Here is a 25580-nt window from a genome sequence, read left to right as displayed (position 1 = left end):
AAAAGTTCGCGCGTCCTTCAGTGCCGCCAAATTTAGTAGTTAATGTTTTTGTTTGTTATTAAGAAGTTATAATAATGAAAACTTTGCTTATACAAATTTAAGTGTAAATTGGTATTTGTGTGGAAAAGCTATAACTACTAACTTATGACACTTTCATTACTAAATTATTTACTACTTATTGCTTCACATACAAATATTATTCTTTGTTATGACTAAGTGATGTGCTGTAGCATGGCCTGGTCTTTCTCTTGCAAACTGTTAAGTATAGTTGTGATGCTATTGTTGGAAAATATGCATGGTCGTTGTTTTATTTCTTACGTATTTTTCTATTGAAAGTTGCTTAGCTACGATTGACCAAAATTTTAATACACATTGCATAGCCCATTTATTCTTACATTGCAAAACACGGTGGATATCCGAGCTTGAAGAATATGGTACGAAATTCTAATTAAGATAGAATTAAGTGTTTTGAGAAATAGGAACGTGAAAAAACCTTCATACTTATACCAGATTACATACTAAACTATAATTCGCTTTTTTGCAAAGAAAGTGTCTTCGTTTTCTTGTGATAATAAATCAGTTGATATTGACTGTTAATGAATGGGTTAAAGCAATAGACGCGAAGTAGTTAAGTTTGTACAGTTACCGAAGAAAACGTCTAAGTTTACATTCATTTCCAGTAGATAAAATACGTGAAGTAGACATTCAGAAAGTTTTTCGTTACCTTTAGTTTGTTTTTGAAACCCTAGAAAATTCTAATTATGTATTGCACTAGAACATAGTATAGTACAGTAGACATTCGATTCCCGCACGAGTCGGGGCTGTAAAGGGCTAAATTTCCAGGAACCGTGCAGGAATCGGTGACCAATTACCCGAGCGCTTTCCCCACCATTCCGCCATTCAGTTGTGCGACGCAGCTATACATATATAGGATGGGCTGGATTTTATACGCACTTTACGGTTATGTTAATTATCTCCGTTATTTTTAGAGATATCAGAAAAGTGTATTCACAGAAGTTTTTTTTAGTATGGAGTGGCCTATTACATAGCAGTAACAGTTTTTTCGTAGGTGAAGGATCTTCTGAGTTTTTAAAGTTAATTATGTCCTTTTATTAATGATATTGAAATACTATGGAATAAAAATACTTTCTTTTTACATAAATCGATTCTTCTAAACATGCTGCGCAATAATGTATAGTAGTATTATGAGAAAGTTAATAATTCGTGACATATTTTAGTGGCAAATGTGTAGCTTGGTTAGCATCTTTTATCCATTACGTGTGATCCGTGAAGCAAGAAGCACTAAAATTACCACTAATATTCATTTCACCAATAAAAACATTGCAACATTTTATTAAAACAGTATTATATACATTTCGTTTTCTGTGATGAGGTATGCGAGTTAAACGCGACACCGTATGCGTTCCGGTCTGGGCGTGATGGGCGACAGAGTAGGGTACACGTGAGTGAGAAATACATATGTGTGAAAAGAGGCGTGTCTTCCGTGCAGATAACGGTAGTGCGGGAATTGAATGTCTACTGTACTTTAAACAATATTTTTTAATATTATTATTCTTCAGCATCCCTTGTAGTAATAATATTATTATGATAGATATTTATATTCCAAAAATGATCAGTAGAAATAATTAGTTTATAGAAGTACGTCTCGTCAAGGATTTAAAAAATTGTTCGTATATACTGTTACAATTACGTATTAAATAGGAAATAGATAACATAGATACAATTTATTATGTATTATAAAAATACAAACATGAGAATATTTGGTTTTTAAAAGAAACTTTTTTTCATGTGTGATACATTGTATTTGTGACATGTTATTATAAACAATTGTATTAACATTCGGATGAAAACTGTTCCGTAATTGTTCATAACAAATTATAACTTTTATAGCAACGTATTTAGATCCCGGAGGATTCGGAGATTCACGGCAGTGTCTGAAAGATGGTGGCTCTACACCGCAGACACCGATCACAGGAAATCATTTGGACGTTCCACGATCTCTCGATCCAAATCCCAATCTCCTTAGTCCTGAAATTCTTATGCAAAGAAGAGGTAAGTCAAACAAAATATATCATTTACATTAATAAACATTATAAGTATAATTCAATTATAGATAATTCGAATAAATAAATGTCAATAATTAAAGACATGGTATACATTACAAAAATACAAACACGCGAAGATACACAATACAAGAATATTAACTACCTTTTGCTACATCAGTAAGACCAAAATGTACAATTTCCCAGATAACTTTCTATTAATGATACTTAACTATCATCATACTATTAATCAATATTGATTACATAGAAAGAATTATGGTCACCTTCACATGAAATTTTAGTAATAATAATAAAACTGTAATAATACAATTTCAAATTTACTAATAATAACTGAATTAATAATAATTAAATTAATAATAATACTGTAATAGTATAAATTAGCCTTTATCTTAATAAAGCCATCTGTAATTAGTATTAATCATTTTCAAGGCGCATTTCTAGTTATCTGAATATTATACATATGTAAGTTATGTTGGCATATTTAAATAAATATTTCCACTTAACCGCTTCAGGAAGCAGGAGACCCAGCATACTGCCTGTGCCGGACATGTTAACGAGTTCGACTTTGCATCTTCCTGGCCAAGAATCGTTAGACCACGAAGGCGATGAGTCTGAAGACGAAATGGACGACGACGTACCATGGAGATCACCTAGTGAAAAGATAGCGTGAGTATTCAACGACTAATACTTTCATCGTCACTCTTCATACCATGTTACGTCCAAGGTCACAACCAAGCAAGGTATTCAATTACCTATAACTGGGCACCAAATATTTTAACAGTTAAGAGTCACTTCCTCCACTGTCGTTAAGCATTTTTTACAGAATCATCACATCCTGTACAGAAACATTAACAAACACATTTACAGTGAACTATAATCACAATCCAATTTTCATTTCGCTGAACCTTCAATGTAATCTAGTCAGTTTTCTCATGAAGTATTAAGAATCAATTCCCCATTTTCCAACTTCTCTCCTACAAAATCGGCACTTTCATGGTTAACACGTTCCGTGCCACATGTATCACCGGTGTTACACACAGCCTGAATGGAAAATTTAAAGTGTACCATCGGTGGTACATATGGCACGGAACGTCTTAATGTTGAACTGTAGTTTAAAACAAGACCAACAGCCTCTATTAACAAAAGACACACATTTCCGGTAATTTATGACTTGAAGAACGACATAAAGATTGACTCTCTGATGACCAGCGCCAGTTATTGCGTAGCATTCAATCCTTACTAAATATGCCAAATGTTCACCATATCAAGGATAATGAGATTCGAGTAGTTAATACCCAGAAATTTCTCCAGAACCTTCGCTCCGCCTCCCTGTCCTATTGTCTTCTTATCTAAAGATATAGTGACGTAGTAGACTTATTGTAAACATGGGGGGTGTCATTTGACATAATTAGTAAGGATTGAATGCTACGTAATGACTGACGCTTGCGAAGTCATTAAAGTTCATGCGAAGTTTCATTAAAATCAAAATTTTCCCCAAAAGGGAACCTTTCCTTGTTAGTAAGGTCATGAACTAACATTTACTCAAAATTTTAGGTCCATTAGTCAACAGATTGTATCATAACAGTAATAAACTGATGACCCCTCAACCAGTACTGTCCAAAGCATATCCCCTAAAATAGTTTCCGTTTACACCAATTTCGAAAGTTCTTGAAACTCTAAACATGATCCTAGACCCAACAATTCTAGAAGAGCAGGACCTATAGGAGAAGCTGCTCTTTATGGGTCTACTGATATTACCACTTCACAATATCGTTACCTCATGGTCTAATTAAATATTTCGCGAAGTGTATATATTACAATCAGTGACCTTAAGTGGCCAAAATATTTGCTGCTCAATATAGTATGTGTGATATTGTCGTGAACTTAAGAAACGAATCGTCGACTTTAGTGGAATCTACGTTTATATGTAGATATACTAGATAGACGAGACACCACGTTTCTTCTCTTTGCCAGATCTTTTTGACATATGTAATGAAGCACGATCGTGAGATCCTTGAAAGTGAAACGATGTCGCACATTCTCGTGCACTTGCATGGCACGGTTTTATATCTTTATATATATGTGTGTTTGTGTGTGTGTGTGTGTGTGCGTGCGTGCGTGCGTGCGTGCGTGCGTGCGTGCGTGCGTGTGCGTGTGTGTGCGCGTGGTGTGTGTGTGTGTGTGTGTGTGTGTGTGTGTGTGCGTGCGTGTGTGTGTGTGTGTTCAGGATGATAATCGAGAGGAGTCTTTGGAAGGAAAATACTGGTTTCTTAAGTATTTCTAACATCTTTATCATTGTTTCCCTTTATGATGCAGTAGAAATTTGTAATGTAGGGAAGCCCGGAGACACATTTAGAGTCAATTCAGATCGTCCTTTATTTGTTTAAATATAATGAGGAATATTTATAGTAATGTCGCAAAAATAATACGCTAATCTTTTTATAAATACAAACGTAGAAAATTAAACTAGCAAGAAGAAAAATTTATCTAACATAAAGGTTACCATACCCAGATAGTTTATATCCGAATGTCCTATGTCCATTTTGGACATCCCTAGAATGTTCGTAAGACTTGTTATATGTTTTCCTGTTTTTTTAATTTTTAAGGCAGTATTTCAATTTTTGTATTAAAAATTTAGTCATTAAATAGAAAAGACCAAATAAGTCTAACATTTTGTAGAATTTAGGCTCCAAAACTTCTACGACCAAAAGGAACAAAAAAGATGGAAAGTATATGCCAGAAATCAGAACAAGCTGCACGAGACATTATACATATGTTGAATTTAAATGTCATAAGGATTACCAGTATTTTCTTACCGAACATTAAAGGTGCACTGAAAGATCATACGACTAATCGTTTTTCGTACAACTACCATCTTCTTAATAGCTGATATTTATTACTAGAAATGAGGTTCCACAGCCAAGCTGCGAGAACTGTGCACCATGCTCGTCCTGTTTCTGCACTCTCTTCTTAGATGTTACCTCCTCTTTTGTTTTCAATGCATTGAAAAGTATCAATGCGGATTACACACTCGACGTGACTCAATTATCTTATAAATACAAATACGAACTTGTATTCTCACTATATTCTTCAAATTGTGTTTCACCTGGAATATTCGTTGCAGTACGCATTAATAGCCGAGTATACTATAATATTACAAGTACCTGACAATATACCTTTAAAATGTCATTAGTTAATTATATTGAATCTGTGAATTGTATGCATTTATGTTATTTACCGACGGAACCAATGAAATGCAAAACTTAAAAACTGATTTTGTATTATTACCAATATAACAGAAACTACAACAAAAAGTATAAATAAAAAATTACATTGACGTCCCACAAAAATCCAGAAATAAAATTTAGCAAATTACGTCGTCAAACGCAAGTACTATTTATTTTCCGAAAAACTCACATTAACTTATTATTAGGAATCATTTCCCGAAAAATTCAGACGTTCATGAAGATTTTGAGAATACTATTAGTGAATGATGAAGTCATCGAAGAGGATCCTGAAAACTGATCAAAATTTGGTCGTTTATCTACTTCGATTTATTTAAAAATTATAAGTTTCAAAATTGTTGATTGCTTGAGCTAAATAATCATATCAGCTGCTAAATTTTGATTCTGGTCCACTATGGCGTCCTTAGTATAATGGTAACTTTTCGAAAATATTTTACTCACAAGCAGTCGTGACTGTATTTGCCAAATAAATGATAATATATATACAGTAATTCCTTGTTGAGTGCGACACGAGACCGTCTTGATGACTGTGACGTCGTCATCCCCACCACTGGGGAAGGGGGCCGTGGAACTTGTCCAACGCATAATTTTTTGCCCGGCGCGCTGCGGCACTTTCCCTTTTACGAGCCGACGCGACGGCTGAACGAGGGGTGATCAAGAAAAGATATACTGCCCGGGTATCAAATGTCACAAAACTAATGTAACGATGAAAATTTTTTATTTTTGGTTCTAATTTGGAACATATTTGCTTATGTAGAAGGTATTCAAAATTCATATTCTTTTATTATCGCTTCTGATGAAGTACTAACATAAAAAAATGTTCGAGCCTTTGTTTATTGCGTACAAAGGTGTCTGAAAGATTTAAGAAGGTACAATATTGAATGCCGGAAGGAAAAGAAGTAAACGCATACATACATTGTATTGATACGGGAAATTGAATAGAAGAAACGGAGTTTTGTCAGAGAGCAATTGTAGCTGTTATGTATTGAGTACAGAAAAATATAGAATTCGAGAAAACTTATTTCTAAATATATGTGTATATATGTACATAGGTGCTGTGACGATGTACGTAACGGTGTATGTATGTACACCCGCGAGCAAACTCGGCTTCCACTAGGGGAAAATGTAGCGTAAGAGAAAGGCCTCCTGCCACTTGGTATTTAGAATTACTGAAATGTATGTCAATTATTAAAATTATTACCGTCAACATTAAATATAAGATCTAACAACAATATCGATAGGAAATCATCAAAATAAATCACCATAAAAAAATATAAATATAAAAAATAAAAAAATGAATATGACAATTATATTATTAACTTATAATTATATCATTAAAATACTCTGGAATGATAGCGGTATGGTTAATTGGCCGTAAAAGCGGAGCACCAGGTTCTTTTACTTGAACCGGAGCGTGCCACCGCTGTCTTTATCCCATCGTGTAGTAGTTCATCTCGAGTCATACTCGGACAAAGCGTCGAATTACCGAACTGTTTATCCCGAGTGGGACTCGGACTTTTAAAGAGACGAACAGTTGCGACAAAGCGGACCCGAGTTTGTCGCATTCATCACGGGATTACTGTATATATTTTTACAATACTTATTTTTTCCTCGACGGTTAAGTATGTTTTAATTTTCTTCTGCATTCAAAATACGAAATTCGACGAAAAAATTCCCCTCCAGTTTGAGAGTACTCGGGGAATTCCAATATCGACGCGATTCGAGTAACGTCGAGTGGTTGAAAAGTTCGTATGTCCACGGTGACAAGAGACAGACAGGGCGAAAGAGGTAAAAAATTTTGTCGAGAGGCAGGCCGGGCCCCCCTCTCGGCCACCTGTTCGTTTTTTACCACACGAAACACAATTAAATGGAAGTTTACGTTGATGGTCGATCTGTCCTGTCTGAATGTCTCTCGATGCCTGTACCACTAATCGGCGTCGATGGTATCGAATCGCTGCCTCGATGCTGTCCCGCCTGACACCCTATATGTCCTCGTGGATGTTTTCGATGTCTTCCTCCCTGCATCGTCTTTATGCACTGCCGTCTTGACGCACGACCTTTGCCCGGCAGTTTCAAAGGGTGAGTTTACGTTTTTATGCTTTCTCGATATGATCTATCCGTATCGTTCACTCTTCACGAAAAAACATTCAAAAAGCTGATGTACGCGATACAAATTGTTTTTTCGTTTATCAGGAGTGCAAGTTAATTCGGTGCCTTTATCTACACTCAAATGTAACTTCGATTTAAATTGAAATATCTTTCCGCCATTTAATGAATTTTGTAGTGCTACAAAAATAATGTAATAGAAAGTGATGCAGAATATTGTGAAGGCTAACATGTTTATTACGTTTTTTTAATAATGACCCAATTCCTTCAGACCGTATTAATTTGCGCACCTAATCTTTATTAACCATTTCGCTGCAATAGAGCTAACCAGCTTTTGACAGTCCGAGATGGAAGTGTGCACTTCTGCCGCTGATAGAATACGCCTGCATCTTCAAACTATTACTTTACTGTTGACTTTCTTTTTTATTGTTATTTTTAAATTATCGAGACAATCAAGCGAATAACGGTTGGTTAGAGCTTAAGGTACCGAGAATTGTTGTTGATTTATAAGCAGCGTTAGCAGTTCCGCGAAATTTTTAGGCTTACCTATAGTCATCCTTAGTATATGACGAGCACTCAGTGCTGGGTGGCTATAGTTATCCTTAGTGACAAGGGAGTTAAACGGGTAAATATCCATTGCGATATGTGAAAGACCAAAAGAAAATACAATATAGCAATATAAAAATGTGTAACTAACGTGGACTAAAGTGGAGTAAATGTAACAAAATTAAAAAAGAAATGAGGGATGGATGAGGACCTGATGATTCACCCTATACAAATGATCGAATATCTAAAATATTTTAAAGGTGCAATCCAATAACAAGACATTACTAAAATACTTTCCATAACTCGAGCTGTACAATGAAAATTGTTGTACCACGCAGTTCGCTAATACGCGAAGAAATAGGGTGACGAAGTTCGCGAATTGTGGAGAAGTCGCGTGGATTTGTAGTTTTAGAATTTACGCGGTGTTTCGGGCAGAATTTAATCGACTGCACCGTAAGCCGAAGTTCACTGTTTAATTCTGCTCGCTGAATCGCGAGCCACGATCCGAACTCCGAAATTGAAGTCGGTTATTCCGAAGTGAAATGTTGAATGTCGAAGTGAATTGAAGTTGTGAAAATGTCAGACGCTGCGGCGATGAACTTTCCGCGTCGACGAGTTAATAAATCGGCCTCGAAGGATTTATGTATTCCATAGTGATCCATTTAAATGTTAGCAATTATTGCTACAATGTCCAGTGTACAATATTTTTACCTTTTGTATATTTAAATCTCTTGCTACAATACAGTATTTGTGAAAATCAAAGCAAATACAGCAACAGTGTCATAGAAAATTATTGGGATTCACACCCACTTCTGATACTGGGTCACTGTCATGAAACTCTCTGAACTTTGACAAATACTTTTTTATTAATGGTATCGTACATCATCGTCATCATCATGTACGAAATTTTCAAACAACGATGAACATTTGAACTTCTATAATCTGGACATTTATTGGTAATTTCTAATATACTGCGCGATGAACAGTTTCAATTTCGTATGAATTTCTGCGGATATTTGCAAGTTGATAGACCCGTCCTTTTGAATGTTAAATGGTTTTTATACGAAATTCTAGGATGATACAAAATTTAGAGGCATGATATGAGTTTTAGTATTGTATATAAACCAATTGATAAATGAAGATACTTTGACGTTTTGTTTATCAAGCTTTTGTTATCATTTTAAGTTATTAGATTGTGTCACGTCATTTTCGTGCACGATGATGTACCTGCAAGGTCGTAAAAAATAAATTTTTAATTAAAAAATTTTAATTTAAACATCTCTGACAGTCTGCATATGTACATACTTGTATCCTTGTTCTTAAATTTATCGTTTCATTTACTGTAAAAATCAGTTTTTAATTCTCAAGGCTAACAATAACAGCAATCTTGCATTGAAATTGCATTTTAATTGCCATTTAATAAAAAATTGTTTGTAGTAAAGTAACAAATATTATTAATTGAGATTTCTGTTTCCACAATTACATTTTCAGAACACTTCTTTGAGTCATGAGTAAAAAGATATTTATATCTTCGGAATATTCTCTTTCTGACAAAACCATGATTTTTTCAGGATTATTTTTACTTCGTGTAGAGACTTAAATTAGGCATTTATTAGTAACAAAATATAAGAACATTATACTACTACTAATTTAACAGATTAATAAACATAAAAATATCGTTTCATTGTAAAAGAAAATTTAATTTCACTTAAAAAGGTGGTCAAACTAAAACGAAATTTCAGTAAAATTAATAATATATGTATGTAGGATTTTCGTGTATAATATTGTAACGTGTGAAGTCCCGATATTTTAATAAACCAAAACACACATTCCCTCTCTATCTCTGTCGCACTTATGTGTATAAAAATTCTAGAACATATTGATTTAAAACAGCTGGAATGCTGATCGATAATATTGATTTTTAAAACATCTAGAATTTTCACGACGGACGTGGCGTAATAAAGAGTGAATGTGTGTGTGCGTGCATGCGGCTCTGGAAAATTCCGGAAGGTTCCAGAGCCTCGACAATTGATAAACGAAAGCTAGGAATTAAAAGGCTCGCCTTGTGCCGCGGGCGAGCAGTATTTTTCAAACCACTTTCAAGTTAATTTGTACTTGAATGTAATAATTGTGACCCTCCAGGCAACACGGAGAATTTAAATAAAATATTTCCTACATATACAAGGTGCCCCACCTCTGCACCCTCAATTATTCTCTTATTTGTCACGATAAAAAAAAAGAATTCGAGAGAAAGTTAGTGTATTTTAGGGGGAAAATTAGTCTATGAGATTGCAGGTCATCTCAAGGTCATATCTTCTGAGATTTCTCTAATGATAACGTTTTTTTTAAATAGAATGCCCTATTTCTTGGTTGCCATTAGAAAGAGGAGATCAAAACGTATCCAACAATGTATCACACTATGGGATGATAACACTTTGAACATACACTAAAAGAATAAATAATGCGTTTGTTTTGTTTCTGCAATTAATTTTCTGTGAGCTACCACCTCCACCAGTTATGTGTGAAATTTTCAGCCCAAGGTCGTGTCAAGGTCATAACGTGATACATTGTTGGATACGTTTTGGTCTCCTCTTTGTAATGGCAACCAAGAAATAGGGCATTCCATTTTAAAAAAAACGTTACCATTAGAGAAATCTCAGAAGATATGACCTTGAGATGACCTTCAATCTCATAGCCTAATTTCCTCCCTAAAATACATTAACTTTCTCCCGAACCATTTTTTTTGTACCGTGACAAATAAGAGAATAATTAAGGGTGGCAGAGTTAGGTGGGACACCCTGTATATTATAATAGAAGTGATAGTAATATTCAAAAAATAAAGTATGTTTATTGATGCCTTACCGTTATAAAAATGTAACCACTCGGAATATTTGAGTTTTGTTTAATAATCACTGAGCTTATTAATATAATAGTTTAAAATGTCAATATTTAAAAAACGCAGAATGTCACCAATCTACGCTTATAAAGTATATTGTTCACTATAGATTTCAACTTACAACTCCATTTTCAAAGTACCATAGTTCAAAATAACAAAAAAAAGTATCTTAACTATTCCATAATTTTTTTAACAATTATCAAACACGAACAATTACTAATAAATAATATTCTAGCACTGGTATTCACTAATTATTTCAGCGCATATGGTTTTATGAAACATTCTTCTACCCCACTGCTCCCGACATACGTTCTGTTCACACGATAAACCCAGAACAACCGATTCCTGTGTCCAAGAAATTTCTTTTTCCCACGATAACAACGCGAACATTTTAATTTACGTTTACATCTCTCGCATTTGGTCCTTATGGTACGCCATAACGTTTACGTATATCGATCTTTTACGAAGCAATGACGTGTGTTCACTCTAAACGTTTCACGTATAACACAGTTACACGTGCGATTGCATCTGATGGAACCAGGAAAGTCACATAACAATCGATTAAGTTAGCGTCACTTTCCCTCGTGGATATGTAACGATTTTCGCTTATTTTCAAACACAAAAATCCGTCTTGAATATTTATGATTTTAATATGGCATTTTATAGTTGCTCTCGCTTCGAGAAATTCCTCGAAATATTCTTGAACCCTGTATGTACGTGTAAATTAAAATTATTTCATTATTCAGGAAATCTGCAAATATAACATAGTTAAAAATTATTTATTTATATTATAAAAGCGCTCGAATAGTTTTTTCGTCATTGTGTATGTGCCCTGACGAGCAAACTCGGCTTCCGCTAGGAGAGAAATTTGCGTAGAAGGGCCTCCTAACACTTGGATTCAGAAATTAGTGAAATTTATGCCAAATTAACATTCGGTTTAACATTTATTTCAGTATTTGAATTAAATTTACCAAGTGGTATGCGAATTTTTACCTACGTCACTTTTTCCTCTAACGGAAGCCGAGTTTGTTCGTCGGGTACATAGATTTTAGAATCTTCCTTTTTATACTTTCATATACTTTGTGATTATTCAATTTCTGCCATTCGTAAAACCTAATGAAAATGAATACTCTTATTATTATAAATCATTCATGATTCGTACATAGATGAAAACGATATAGAATTTTAATTTTGGTACAAAAATTCAATTTTTTACATGAGCATGTTAGACACGTACTACCTCTAGCATCGCAAGCATTCATTTTCCAGGTGTTCTGCTTCACGTATATAACCGTTTCATTTCGCTCAATTGCACATGTTTAACACTATACAAATGTGAATAATGTACATATAGCTTTATATTATACGCTGCATTTGATATTACGATGGACAAGACAATTTTCTAATCCCTTCTGTCGAAGAAATGAAAGAAAATTGTCTGCAGAGTAAAGTAGTACCTCGGTTTTTACACTAAAGTAGTTAGTTTAGATCTGTAATCAATGCTTCATCTTTTAGATTATTGATTTCAGTTTAACTCCATTGACATTTATTAAACTTCATTTCACTCCTACTTTAGACTATTTATTCTCACTGCTAGATAATGAGATTCATCATTCCTCATGGCCACAACAGATGCAAATGTAGAATATAATTATTTTTCATACACCTTTATTCTCAAAAGAATAAAATTAAAAAATTTCTTTATTCGTATATAATACATTGGTGTAGTCGGTAAACTCGGTAACGTGGGATCTAAATACTAATGATGTTGCTGCGCTCAGCGATCCAGACGTGTAGAATAACGCTATGGTAGCCGTGACACTGAATTTTCAAACACCGTGTACGTTCTAATCATTAACAATTATTTCTATTCTAATTAACTTATTTTTGTAAATGTTAAGAACAATAAAGTACCTATTATACGTTTCCACAATAACTTTACATGAGTTGATAAAGCGAAGACAATAAAATCGAAGGAAACAGATCATACAGTACCACCGTCTATTTGCGACAAATAGAAAAGTGAGCACTAGACAGACACCTACCAACTATATTATTTATGAATGGTTATCTAGAGGAAGGACATGTGTTAGATTTCATATGATTTACAGGAATACGTAAAAACAATTAATTACTTACTTTAGCAATTAAAGAATGATAATTACACATTTTTGCTGTACAGCTCCTGACCTCTAGTGTCATTATTGAGTACTAAAAACTTTGCTAAAGCGTTTTCCCCATTACACTGGCCCTTGTTCCACGGAAAATCCCATTCTAAAAATTCATAACGCATGCCCTTCTTCCAGACACTCTTCCAATTATTATTAGGTTAGTGGAAAATAAATGACTATTTGAACATATTACAGCTATTATTGTTCTCACTGTCGTTACAGAACATAGTAAAGACGCGTTAATTGCGTGGAGGGGATCCCGCGTTAACTGTCGCGAGTCATCCCCACTACTGGGCGGAACTCCCCCAGAAACTGGTCAAGCGTGTATATGTATAGTATATGTAGCTCGAGTTATGCACAACGCACACGGGAACGCAAGACGCCTCGCTTCTGGACACATCTGGCTTGAAATAAAATATAGATTGTTGCATTAAAAAATACTACTGTCACATCAAAAACAGAATAATCCACCAAAACATGTATTCTATATTCCACAAAATCTTAGAGTACTAAAGTGCAAAAGTCTGAACGAACGAATGAAATGTTACTGTTTGTCGTATACAATTAAAAAATGAAATACATGTTTTAGAAATGGTATCGGTTTAATTTAAAGAAAATATATTTTGACATAAGAAACGCATGACATTGCTGCCTAATCGAAAATACATAAGCAATGAAGAGACAACATTAAAAAAGACATTCCCTATCAAGTACTTATTGCTAGCCTGTACAACGTCGAAATTAGTGCATCCAGTTATGCAACATACTAATATTACATGCATTTAAACCTACGTCGATGTTGTTGCAGGATCGTCAAGGGTTTCCCACCCGTTTCACCGTTCATAGGTGTGTCGCCCACCTTGTGTTACCTGCTTAAAGAAAAGAAACCCCTGTGTTGTCTTCAATTGGCACAGGTATACATTTTTCTCGCATAATTTCTACAACCCCAAAGGGAAGTATACTATTTGCACATGATAATGATTAGTCTGTGGAATATTTATGCAAGTATAGATTTTTGTAAACTAATTTACAGAAACTGAAATCAAGTTCCATATAGAATAAGAACATCACGATATCAATCTTTTTACTTTCTTCAATGTTATACAATTATATATTTCACTCTTTGCTTCTAATTAATTACTTTTAATTAGATAAAATCCGTAGTCTAGCGATAATGTATTATAAACGAACATGTCAATGTATAAGAAATATTCTCAATTATTTTTGCACAGGTCTGCCAACACTGTAGCTACAGAAGTGCGAAGGACTACAATTGGCAAAACAAGACTATTATACTGGCTGCTGATTACGCCAGCAATGGAATCTACAACTTTATAATTCCTCTAAGAGCACATTTTAGGTGAACCCTCCTTTCTTTGTCACATTCGCAAACTACTGTAAACAATAATTCTTGACTAAATTCATATTTTTAAATATGTTTGTATAAAATGTACCATAATAGTATAAAAAAGATATCGATCTCTTTTGAAAAGTCAAGTATCTAATAGTAAGGATAAAAATGAACAAAAGTATTTGAAAAATTTTTTAAACGCCTTGACACTGCTGCATATATTTATTTTGCGGAATTTCTATTCAATCTCTGTTAACAATCTCTATTAGATCAAAAACTTCGTTGAATCCCATCATTCTCCTCCTGGAACGGAAACCGGAAATTGCGTTCCTTGATGCTGTGTCCTACTTCCCTCTGGTATACTGGATGCGGGGTTCCATCGATTGTTTGGACGATCTCCTTCGGGCCGGCATCACTTTGGCGGAAAATGTCGTCGTTGTGAACAAGGAACTTAGCAATTCCGCGGAGGAAGACACCTTGGCCGACTGTAACACAATCGTCGCGGTGCAAACAATGTTCAAGTGAGCATTCATGATCCTACAAAGATATAATACTCGCATTCACGTTACTCGGAGGTACGCTTATCTCCTGCACCGAAAATATCTCCGTTGCTTCTAAGGGTATAGTACATAAATAATCTTGATGGAATTATTCCATTCGAAAAGGTGCATATTATGACATAAAACACCTTTCGCATGGTATTTGATTCTTTGAAATATCAAGGTCATCTGCATTTTTCTTTTTTTTTGTTGCATATGGCCCAATTTTACAACATAGTAATATAAAGAATTCTATGACAATTCCAACAAGTTATACTTTTATGACGTTGAACGTGAAAAATTTTATTTTTGTCAGCTTCAACATTATTCTCAAAGTAGATTATGTATGTGTACCTTCGACGGAGACTCGATGGCGGAGCGCAGCGTCTCGACGGCGTGACTCGAGTCGACGCTCAGTCCTCCTCTCTCTTTTATCCTCCTCGCCCGCTGTCCTTGTCTGTTCCGGCAATATAACAACGGTCACAGTGGCACCACATTGGTCGTCAGATTGTTTTCGTTAGACGTCAGTTGATCTGATTGGGTACTGCGGACTGCGCAGTGTTAAAAATTTCATCAAAATCGTGTAACGTTGCTACGAGATAAAAACGATTAAAATAGTTGAAAATCGGAGTTTTTCGCGACTTTTGACGTACAACTGTAGTATATCTAAAGATTCTTACATCTTTCAATGCCTGTTACTCGTTTCTGTATTAACTGATTTCAATGAAAGTTTCAGTATGTATACATATAATTAACATAAATCTTCGATAGGTACTTATTAAATTTTCATTATATCCTCAGATTAAAAAGTTGTAAAAAACAACCTTTACTATTTTTTTCGCGATTCCAACCAATTGCAATTTTTTCAATTTTGTTTTTACACATCATTTAGTAAACTAATGTCTCTAACTTCACAAAAGAATTCAAGTCATTTCGACCAATTTTAAGAAAGTTAATCCTTTTAAAATAAAAATCCTTGTAATTTTTTTTACCAGAAGAACCTATTTTTTGACCATAGATCAATAGAATATCAAATTCTGAGTAAAAATGTGTTTGCCTTCATACATCCTAAACCTAATAGTTAACAAAATAGGTATTTACAAAATAATCTTTAATACGTACCTATTTACTATCTGGAAGTTGTAAGTGTTCGAACTGATGCTCCTCAACTTCAATACAGCGATTTCAATACAGTGATTATTTTGTAAATATTTCGTTAACCATTACGTTTAGGACGCATGAAGGTTAACGCATTTTTATTCTGAATTTGATACTCTATCGATATATGGTACAAAAAATAGGTCATTCTGGTAAAAAAAAGGAAAGTGACCTTCAAATCTCCGAAATGCCTCCACCCACAGAAAAGCACGTACCGTATAAAACGTGCCCCTTGATGCCATTTAAGTTCCACCCTTGTATTCTTGTATACATATGTATACGCTTGACCAGTTCCGCGGAGCCCTGCCGCGCCCAGTGGGTGGGGATGACTCGCGAACAATTATCGGACAGATCCCCTCTGTACAATTAAAGGGTATTTACTGTATTTGAGATATTAAATTGGCAGCTCCATGTTTAATAATAAGCTGTTTTCTTAATTGTAAAATAAATATTCTTTATCTTTTACAGATTCTTCCCCAGTATAAAGAGCATAACAGAGCTGTCGCAGTCGAGCAACATGCGTTTCATGCAATTCAGAGCACACGATAAGTATGCTCTTCACCTTAGCAAAATGGAAAAGGTATTCTTTACATTTAATTTTTATAACAATTACCTTCGAGAACTACAAAAAATTTTACAAATAACACAATGTTTCGCCATTTAATACTAAATAACAGTTAACAAAATGATTATAAATGTTATTGCTCGCTGAAACAATCTTTAACGCCATAAAATTCAATCATAGAATTATTGTTTCCATCATCAATTCAATAATTCTAGTTTATATTTAAAAACAAACATAAGACATAAATAATAGAAGAAAATGCAACATATTTCAGTTTTAAATTTTATTTTTATAACAGTTATTGCATGAAAAAAGAAAACTTCAGGTATCTATGATTTACTAAATTTTTTTATCAAAATAGTCTTTACTTCATGTTCAATTTCTGACTACTCAGTGACTTTAAACATTTTTTTCTCACATATTTTAAGTCTGCTTCGCCTTTACCTGATAAAGTGTACCATTACATTAGAACAAAATTTAAGGAATTTTTACAGTGCCCTTTATAATCTGAAAGTGAAACTATGTTCTGTCATCAGATACTATGGTATGAAGGGAAGAAAGCGTTCTTTAACCATTATTTCCATAAAATCAATTGTTATGGTACACTTTATGCGAGAGTTGTGATTCAACACTTTATGTAGTGCATTAATTTTGCCTGGCAATAGAAATAACGAGACTTTTTAATTATTCTAACAGAGGGAGAAAGAAAGAGGCTCCCACATATCATACATGTTTCGGTTACCATTCGCGGCTGGCAGTGTCTTCAGCGCATCCATGCTGGACACACTTTTGTACCAAGCATTCGTAAAGGATTACATGATAACATTCGTAAGATTGCTGCTGGGTGTGGATCAAGCACCAGGATCTGGTTTTCTCACATCGGTAATAAATATTCTCAATACAGTGGAACTTCGATTACACAAACTGATCGAGCGACACGGATACATAAATACTTATTATGCAATATTCATGAATCAATGTAGTAAGAACAAAGATTTTATTATCCTAAAGGGTTTTCGTACTAATAACTCGAAATTTTCTATGACACAATAATTCTAGTCTTTTTAGTCTTTCGTTTTTTATTAGTAAATCATATTTTTAGTTTATGTGGGTGGTATTCGGTCGAATACATGGTGTTGAGATAATTGTAATTTATATTTTATTTTACTAGTGTATTACTATATTGAGAAAGAAATATTCATTTACAATTACCTTTAAATTTTCTAACATCAGTAAATTCTTTCAAAAATTCGGAATTAAATTATATATTTTAGTCTCCACAAAAGAATTTCTAATTTTTCCATTTTTAACTGACATCTTAATAAACAATATCTGCAATTTTCTTTAATTCCGTTGGATATAATATTTGGGTTACACTTTAACGAATGACTGTTGTTAATAATTACCATCGCTTGTATATTAAGTTAAAGTTTTCTCTACACTTTATAAAAGCCACTATTTGTTCCGACAGTAAAACCATCTAAGAATTGCTTAGAGTAAATTAATAGCAGACGACGAATGTAGATAAAATGTTTCTATAATAATTAAGTGTATTTGCACTAGAACATTTTATGTGAAACTCAAAAGTATTTGTCATACACCATTATTCGAGATTCGACTAATAGAAAACTTTCGAGAAAGATAATAATTTTAAATATCAGTCATAAATCCCAAAATTTAGTTCTAAGAAACTAGTTTCTTAATAATAATGGTACAATCGCATCAGAAAGTGAATTCACACTCCTAAACTGTTTGAAGAAGAAATGGATCGTCGTATTGCTATAAGACAAAACGTTCTTGTGTTTCTTTTATTTATTGGAAAGTCACTAGCCTGTCCAAAGTATCCAGCATTTATTTTAGCAACATCTTGACGAAATATTATATTACATATTGTAAGTCATTAACTACTCTCCAAGGCGACTTTATAAATATACTTGTGCTTCAGTGTCAAATAAAAAAAAAAGGCCCATTTTATATGCACTGTTATACTAGAATGAAGAAACATATAATACACGCCTTTTATCTGTCTAAGGACGTTAATAAACATTCAATTACAGATGAAAATAACGAAAGACGATATGTGGATCAGAACCTACGGCAGACTGTACCAGAAACTTTGCTCGACAACCTGCGAAATCCCGATCGGTATATACAGGACACAGGACACCACCGTGTCGGACACGTCCCACGTGAGTAAAACGATCTTTACTCTTGAACTCTCCAAGGGATAACTAAGTGATTGGTTCGTGTACTATTGTTATAAGGATAGGAAACAACGTTAAATGGCGGCTGTGAGTAGCGCATGGTTGTATAGTCCCGCTCTATCTTTTGTTTTCCACTTTTACCCAGCGTTGACCTATCGACTCGACATTTACGATTCTCCCATTCCGACGAGACGTAAATGAGTAGGGCTCTCGCATCTTGGTGCAAACGATGCTCGTAGCACGTCCTCCGATCCTGAATATATTGTATATATGTATATTCGTCTTGAACCTGCATCGTGTTAGACCATTACATTAGTGTCAGTCAGGACGCTTCTTCCGTCGATAAAGCGTCGCTATCGGTATCAATCGATCGGTGACTAATCACGGTACACTTTTGGCAGCGCACAGATCTGATGCTATGTGGCTCGATACAGTTACAACGTGGATAATATTGGATTTGAAATGAAGATATTAAATTGGTTTTGTGGGTTGCTAATTTCAGGTAGTCACTGTGACTCCAATGTTTCGGTATAACATGCAACTAGTCAGATTAGTATCTAGTCTATTAATGACATGATCCATAGCAGTGTGTAGAAGGAAATGAATGTGCATTTGCATAGCCCACAGTGAACGATCAGAAATTGAAGGAACTGCACGTAACATATTTTGTATAAAAGTACTACTGTATATATTGGAAATTTTACCAGAAACAATACAACAAAAAAAACAAGCTATCCTTAAGTCATAAGTCATAATTTATATAATTTCATTGAAAATAACTACTGAGTTTTATGATATTGCTGAAGACTATAATCTGGTGTCTAGGGAATAGAGCAAGATAGGACACTTAATACGTACATAAATCTTGTTTAACAAGAAATAGGTATCCAAAATCTTAACAAACACTTTAACAATTCTGTTGGCCCTTACAGAGAATTTGTACTTAAATATAACGAATAGGTAAACATAAATTTTTCGAAGGGGTTATAATGTTGTTAACGAATCAGTGTCTTTGATATTTTTCATTAGACGAGAAGTTTTCAAAGGGGATTTAGAAGTTCTTCAAAGGGGTGATTCCTGGGGTGATTATTAACAACTTTTTCCTTAGTGCAAAAGTTCTCCGAAGCTTTGTTGACAAGATATTAACGAAAAACCTCGACCAATCAGACCGCTGGGTGTTTCATTAATATCTCGTTAAAGAAGCCTTGAATAACTTTTTCACTAAGGAAAAAGTTGTTACAAATCACCCCAGGAATCACCCCTTTGAAGGACTTACACTTATTTTGGGACACCCTGTATATGTATCTAATATCGTTAATGTCTCTAGGAATCAAACTAAAAAAATACAAACATGACTTCAATATCTTTTAATACTTTTTGAATAATATGTCCACAATTATTTCCTTTTTTCGAAATATAAGTATGATATGAATTCTTTAAACGTCATCAGCTCTAAGAAGTGCTTAGAAGTACGAGAATTGATCAGAAACTAAAAGTCCCTGTTTGCTAAAGTTTTCGTTTATAACTTGCGCACAGATTAAATTATCATTATTGAACTTGTTTTCATTGTTATGCATTGTCCCATCGTGGCATGAGCTTGCATATACCCTCTTGATAGAAATGCAGCTCTTGATGTTCAAACCATTCTTGGACAGCATACTGTACAGCTGCACCATCTGGAAGTCTTCTACCCCCAAAATATTTCTTCAGTGATCCAAACAAATGTAAACTCGAATTAGGCCATGATCTTCTATCAATTGTCTATGGATATCGATGGGAGCCATACGTTTAGCTTATAAAAACCGAATTACAGCAAATTTCCACACAAGACCCTGATTCAAATTTTCTCACCATTAGACAGTGTTGCAGAGAAGCAACTACTCACATGAATGACATTAGCCGTACTGTCGAAACACGTTCAATTATAAGCAGTGTATTCCCTTTACATGCAAGAAACGATTACCGAGGGACACTTAGTTTCTGATCATCCCTTATATATTTTCTGACCAACGTAAGCAAAGAGAATATCAACTTCTGTAGGAATTGAATTTGCAAAGTTTTCGTTTCAATATACACATATGATAACAATTATTAGGTTGTTACACATGAAATGGCCATTTTATTACCTGCTCTTGATACTAGAGATGGCGTGCAAAATCACTAACGGTGATTTATCACAGTGATCACCGAATCACGATCACGGTCGTGATTTAACTTCATTGACGACCGTGATTGCGATTTTTTTATCTTGAGTGAATTTGTTCACTGCGATCGTAAGTCCTTGATCTTTAAACAGAAAAGCGTATTCAATATGATTTTACGATAAATTACATTACTATTTGTGTTTGTAAAAATCGGTAGAAAAAACAAGAAATTCTAAAAGAATGATGCTTGGTAATGATTTGCTAGGTAACATGTAGATTATAATTTTTAATTATTAATTTATTCATTATTCTTCATTGTTTCTAATTATTCCTTCACTTTATACGATATAACTCGAATTTTTGTTTTGATGTCGTTAATATAAAATATACAGATTATGTGTCGCGTGTAAAGAACTGTTAGGTTTCTCCACCAAACAGAAACGATCACGAGAAATCACGAATCACTGTGAAAAATCACCGTGATTGGGAACGAACGTGATCGAATCACGAGTGATTCAGAAGTAGCAGTTCACGCCATCTCTACTTGATACTGTATTGAACACGAAACGAATTATGTTAGACAAAGTAAGATTAAATACATTTTGTAATACGTTTTTTACTGAAATACAAGTGTCACATTCATGTTACATTCATTACATAATTATTATACTGAATTTGATGATAACTCTTCGAGGACACATTTAGCTGCCATTCTATTCGATGAATGACGTCATTACTAAATAGTATTTTTCTGTAAAAACTTGGATGCACTTTTATGAAGATTATTTATGAATTTGGCTTAACTATCATAACTGATTCTTGTACTGTGTTACATAGTACCTTGAGCTGCATAGAGTACAGCGTGTAATTTTGCAATAAAGAAAGGAGCTAGGTTACTAATTTTCATTCACAAAAGTAACATCAAATGTACCTATCAGTAAAATCGGCCATTTTACGTACAATGACTTGACCCTAAGAAGCGTTTAGAAGTAACAATCTACATAACACACATATTACATTCATAACTGACCATCTTCTTGTACATCGGAAGCTTTGTTCTCTGGTTTCATTACGATTATCCGGAGGATTGTACAGAGGTAGTGTATCGAACGATTGATCCGGTAAACATAGAACAATAGCCAGCAGATCGTGAATAAAGAACGAATCACAAGCAGTGCCAATCCGTGCGAGATCGCGACAACGGTGGGCTGTCCTTTAGTAAGCGTAGAATTGCTTGTCGTTTTGGCAGGGCGACTCAGACGCGGAGAGCGACGCCGGCGTCGGGGTAACGTACAAGGTGCGTCATTCGGCGGCAGCATCCTGCCTTGCGAATTGCGCCACCCGTGACAAGGGTGCTTCAGCCGTGAGTACAGTGTCATCTCGTTGTCTGGTCGCCATTTTCTAATCGTTCTCCTAAATACTGATCACACTTCTCTCTGTCTCTTTCTCTCTTTCTCTCTCCTCACCGCTATCTTTCTCTTTTCCTCTACGTCGTACACCACTTTTGTGTGTCTTCTTCTTTTCGATTTCTTACGTTTTTTACTTTTCGCCGCTCTTTTGTTCTTCTGCTAACATCTATGCTCGTACACCGGTGCAACATTGCAGCGCATGCCCAAGTGTTTCAACGTGGCTTCTCGCCTATGAATGCGCAGTATTCTCTGTTCGTGTTCATTCTGTATAGTGTTCTTCTTAACGGCCAAGAGGTTTCACGCTCCGATTCGATGAGCACGATACACGTTGGCACTGGTTGACAGATGATGCTTGACGAAGATATAACAGTTAACGAATTCGAGATGTTCGTCGAATCTATTTTACTTCGAGTGGTTTCGTCGAATGTTAAATAAATGGTTAAATATGAAGTTGGTTTCATCCTGTATGGTTGAAAAAATACAAGAAATAGGATACTATGTAGATTTGGACTTGTAATATTTAGAGCAAACATGTTCTTAACTCTTGTGAAACACGAGAGTGTGAATCATAAATACAATACAGGAAATATTTATTACATCACTCGAATATCAAGCACGTTATCACGTTTACCGCTATTATTATTATTACCAGAAAAATTGATTGAAACAGATATTCGATGCAAATATATGTAGCTCACTATCTTAGCCAAAATAAATTGGATATGAATCATTTTATTAATCATATTGCTATGAGAATTGTTTATAATATTGTACATTATTTTGTAAGGGATGCAATAAATATTTGTTGTACTGTATTCATACGAACGACTAAAGTTTATATATTACATATTCCTTTTTAGTTGCCTTGTGTCTCCCTTCGTTAAATTCTTTCTGACGTGTATAGTAAAAGCTTGATTTACTTTACGAAATTAGTGTGACTTCGACCCGGATCTGGGATCATTCTTATTAGGTACATCTTGCATATTCGTCGGTTAAGATAATATTTTTAAAGCTTGTAATGGATAATGATTAGTTATCGATTATATGTACCAGATATTATTGGAAGCTTATAACACGGTGAAAAATGGTACATACGAACTGTAATCTTTATAATTTCTTACCGCGAAATTTAGAATATAAAAGAAACATCTTTTTGACCACACTACATCATTCTATTAACCCTCTGAGCACGGTCCCTGGGTCACGTGTTCGCGAGAGCGACACGCAACAGTGACAGAGTCAGGAGTGGGAACACGCGGTCTCGAGAGCGACACGCACGCAGTGACGGAGCTGTCGCGTAAAACGTATAGCGACCGATGTTTGTTTACATGCGAATGACCGGGCCAAGACGCTGCAGACGTATTGACTAATAAATATAATTTGTTTTATAATTCGCGAGATTTTTATTCTAGTTAGTGTAATAAGAACCACGAAAATCCAAATATAATGTGGAACCAGCTAATCATTACATTGTATACATGGTGACGGTGGCTTGAGGCCGAGCTCGAGCAACCGTCACTACGTAGTAATATCGGTGAGGGACTCGAGCTCGAGCCATACTGGCATTGTGTTAGTCAGTGTCGGTGAGGGCCACGAGCTCCAGCCTCACCGTCGCTGTGTAGTAGTAGAATATCGGTGTGGAGTCAGAAGTGACATAGGGACCGGTGACCATGCTCCCGTGCTCGGAGGGTTAATATGCTCAAGTTCAAAATCGCCGATTATTCCTGAATACAACTTCTATTTTCATTTGCTGTCTAAGAAGGAGATTCCAACTGCAAAGGATAAAACCAAATTACCCCTTAATTTACTAGTGCCTGCATATATTATTTATTAGAATTTTCACCAAAAACATGTTAATTACTAGACACTGTCTATGAAAGAGCATTCTATTCGTAGAAATTGACGAGTAATTGATTGTCTTGGGAGAATTTTATCTGTCATCAGTCTGTCTACCCGAGTATCAACAGCATATTAGTATATCCGTTCAATAAAATGTTTTGGTCACCGTTCATCACTAACACTGGTTTCTCTCCCTTGAATAGTACTCCGTGAGCCTCGGGGATGAAGCACGCGACAACCACGCCCAGCAGATCGAGAGGGCCGAAATCGCGAATCTGGTACGTTCACGGATGGAGTCCCTGAATTTGCCTGTGGCCGACTACGACGACGTTTCAGAGAAGCGAAACAGTCTGTCCTACGTGATCATCAATCCCAGCTGTGATCTGAAACTAGAGGAGGGTGACATCGTGTATCTGGTCCGGCCGAGTCCGTTCTCCGCTCAGAAGACGTTCGAACGGCACAATTCGCGACGGAAGAGTAACATCAGCTTCTGTTCGGCCCAATTGGTGTCGCAAATGAGCGCGGCGGTCGCGTCGGCGGGTCTACCGGGTGCTGGAGCAGGAAGTCGTCGTGGTTCAGGCATCGGCCTGCCTAGAGCGCCGCCATTGAGCACCACCAAATCGAACTCCTTGTCCCTACCCGATAGTCCAACAGTGGCTGGCTCGTTGCGCGGTCGCTCGAACTCTCTAAGAGTAATTGACGACATTCTGCTCAGGCGTAGTAACTCGTTAAGACAGGGACTATCGACGACCCGGAGAAAAAGTAGTCTGGAGGACATCGGTCTGGGCGTCTTGTCGCATCCATCGAATCACAACCCCATCAAGATCGCGCTGAACGGATCGATCGGTCTCGAAGTGACGCCGCCTGAAGAGGGCTCGCAGATTGTCGGCGTCAGCAACACAGGTATTCTGGACGTTGGCCTGCCGTCCATGCCAGAACTGTCCGCCGCGTTGGGTTCTAACCAGGACACCGGCCTGGGCGGTTCTCTGAGCGGTCTCCACGACTCGCCAGGTCTACCGTGTTCCATAGGATCGCCGTCCCAATCGCCACAGATTCAGGGCGGCACGCAGGATCCTCAACACATACAAGGGACAATCGTATGACGTAACCTTATGTGGGGACGCAGGCTCTCCGGCGTGGCACGTAACAAATGGCTGTAGCGTTCCCACATTACCCGTCAACATCACTCGACAGGACGATGAGCCGTCGAAACTAACGGCGTCCTGACATTCGACGTATTGGTGGGACTGAACGGTGGTGGACGATCAGGGGATACAATGAGGCGGCCGGAGAGCAAGGTGTTTGAAAGTGACACTTCGAAGA

At 35.7% G+C, this 25580-nt stretch overlaps 1 protein-coding gene across 1 annotated transcript in view; it reads left to right on the top strand.

Annotated features, from left to right (window-relative positions):
• Positions 1-25360, top strand: part of LOC107188719 (potassium channel subfamily T member 2) — a 107215-nt gene extending 81855 nt beyond the window's left edge. The window contains exons 14-24 of the mRNA XM_015577061.1: positions 1912-2073; positions 2597-2750; positions 7400-7408; positions 13857-13962; positions 14281-14408; positions 14669-14920; positions 16565-16676; positions 17358-17543; positions 18719-18850; positions 22259-22372; positions 24461-25360. Coding sequence (XP_015432547.1) covers positions 1912-2073; positions 2597-2750; positions 7400-7408; positions 13857-13962; positions 14281-14408; positions 14669-14920; positions 16565-16676; positions 17358-17543; positions 18719-18850; positions 22259-22372; positions 24461-25360 — 2255 coding nt within the window. The remainder of the gene's footprint in view (positions 1-1911; positions 2074-2596; positions 2751-7399; positions 7409-13856; positions 13963-14280; positions 14409-14668; positions 14921-16564; positions 16677-17357; positions 17544-18718; positions 18851-22258; positions 22373-24460) is intronic.
• Positions 25361-25580: the final 220 nt, after the last annotated feature.

The sequence above is a fragment of the Dufourea novaeangliae genome, unplaced genomic scaffold (assembly GCF_001272555.1).
Source record: "Dufourea novaeangliae isolate 0120121106 unplaced genomic scaffold, ASM127255v1 scaffold108, whole genome shotgun sequence".
In the NCBI taxonomy this organism is placed as follows: Eukaryota; Metazoa; Arthropoda; class Insecta; order Hymenoptera; family Halictidae; genus Dufourea; species Dufourea novaeangliae.
The sequence above is the reverse complement of the archived record's forward strand: the minus strand, read 5'-3'. Positions and strand labels throughout refer to the sequence as shown.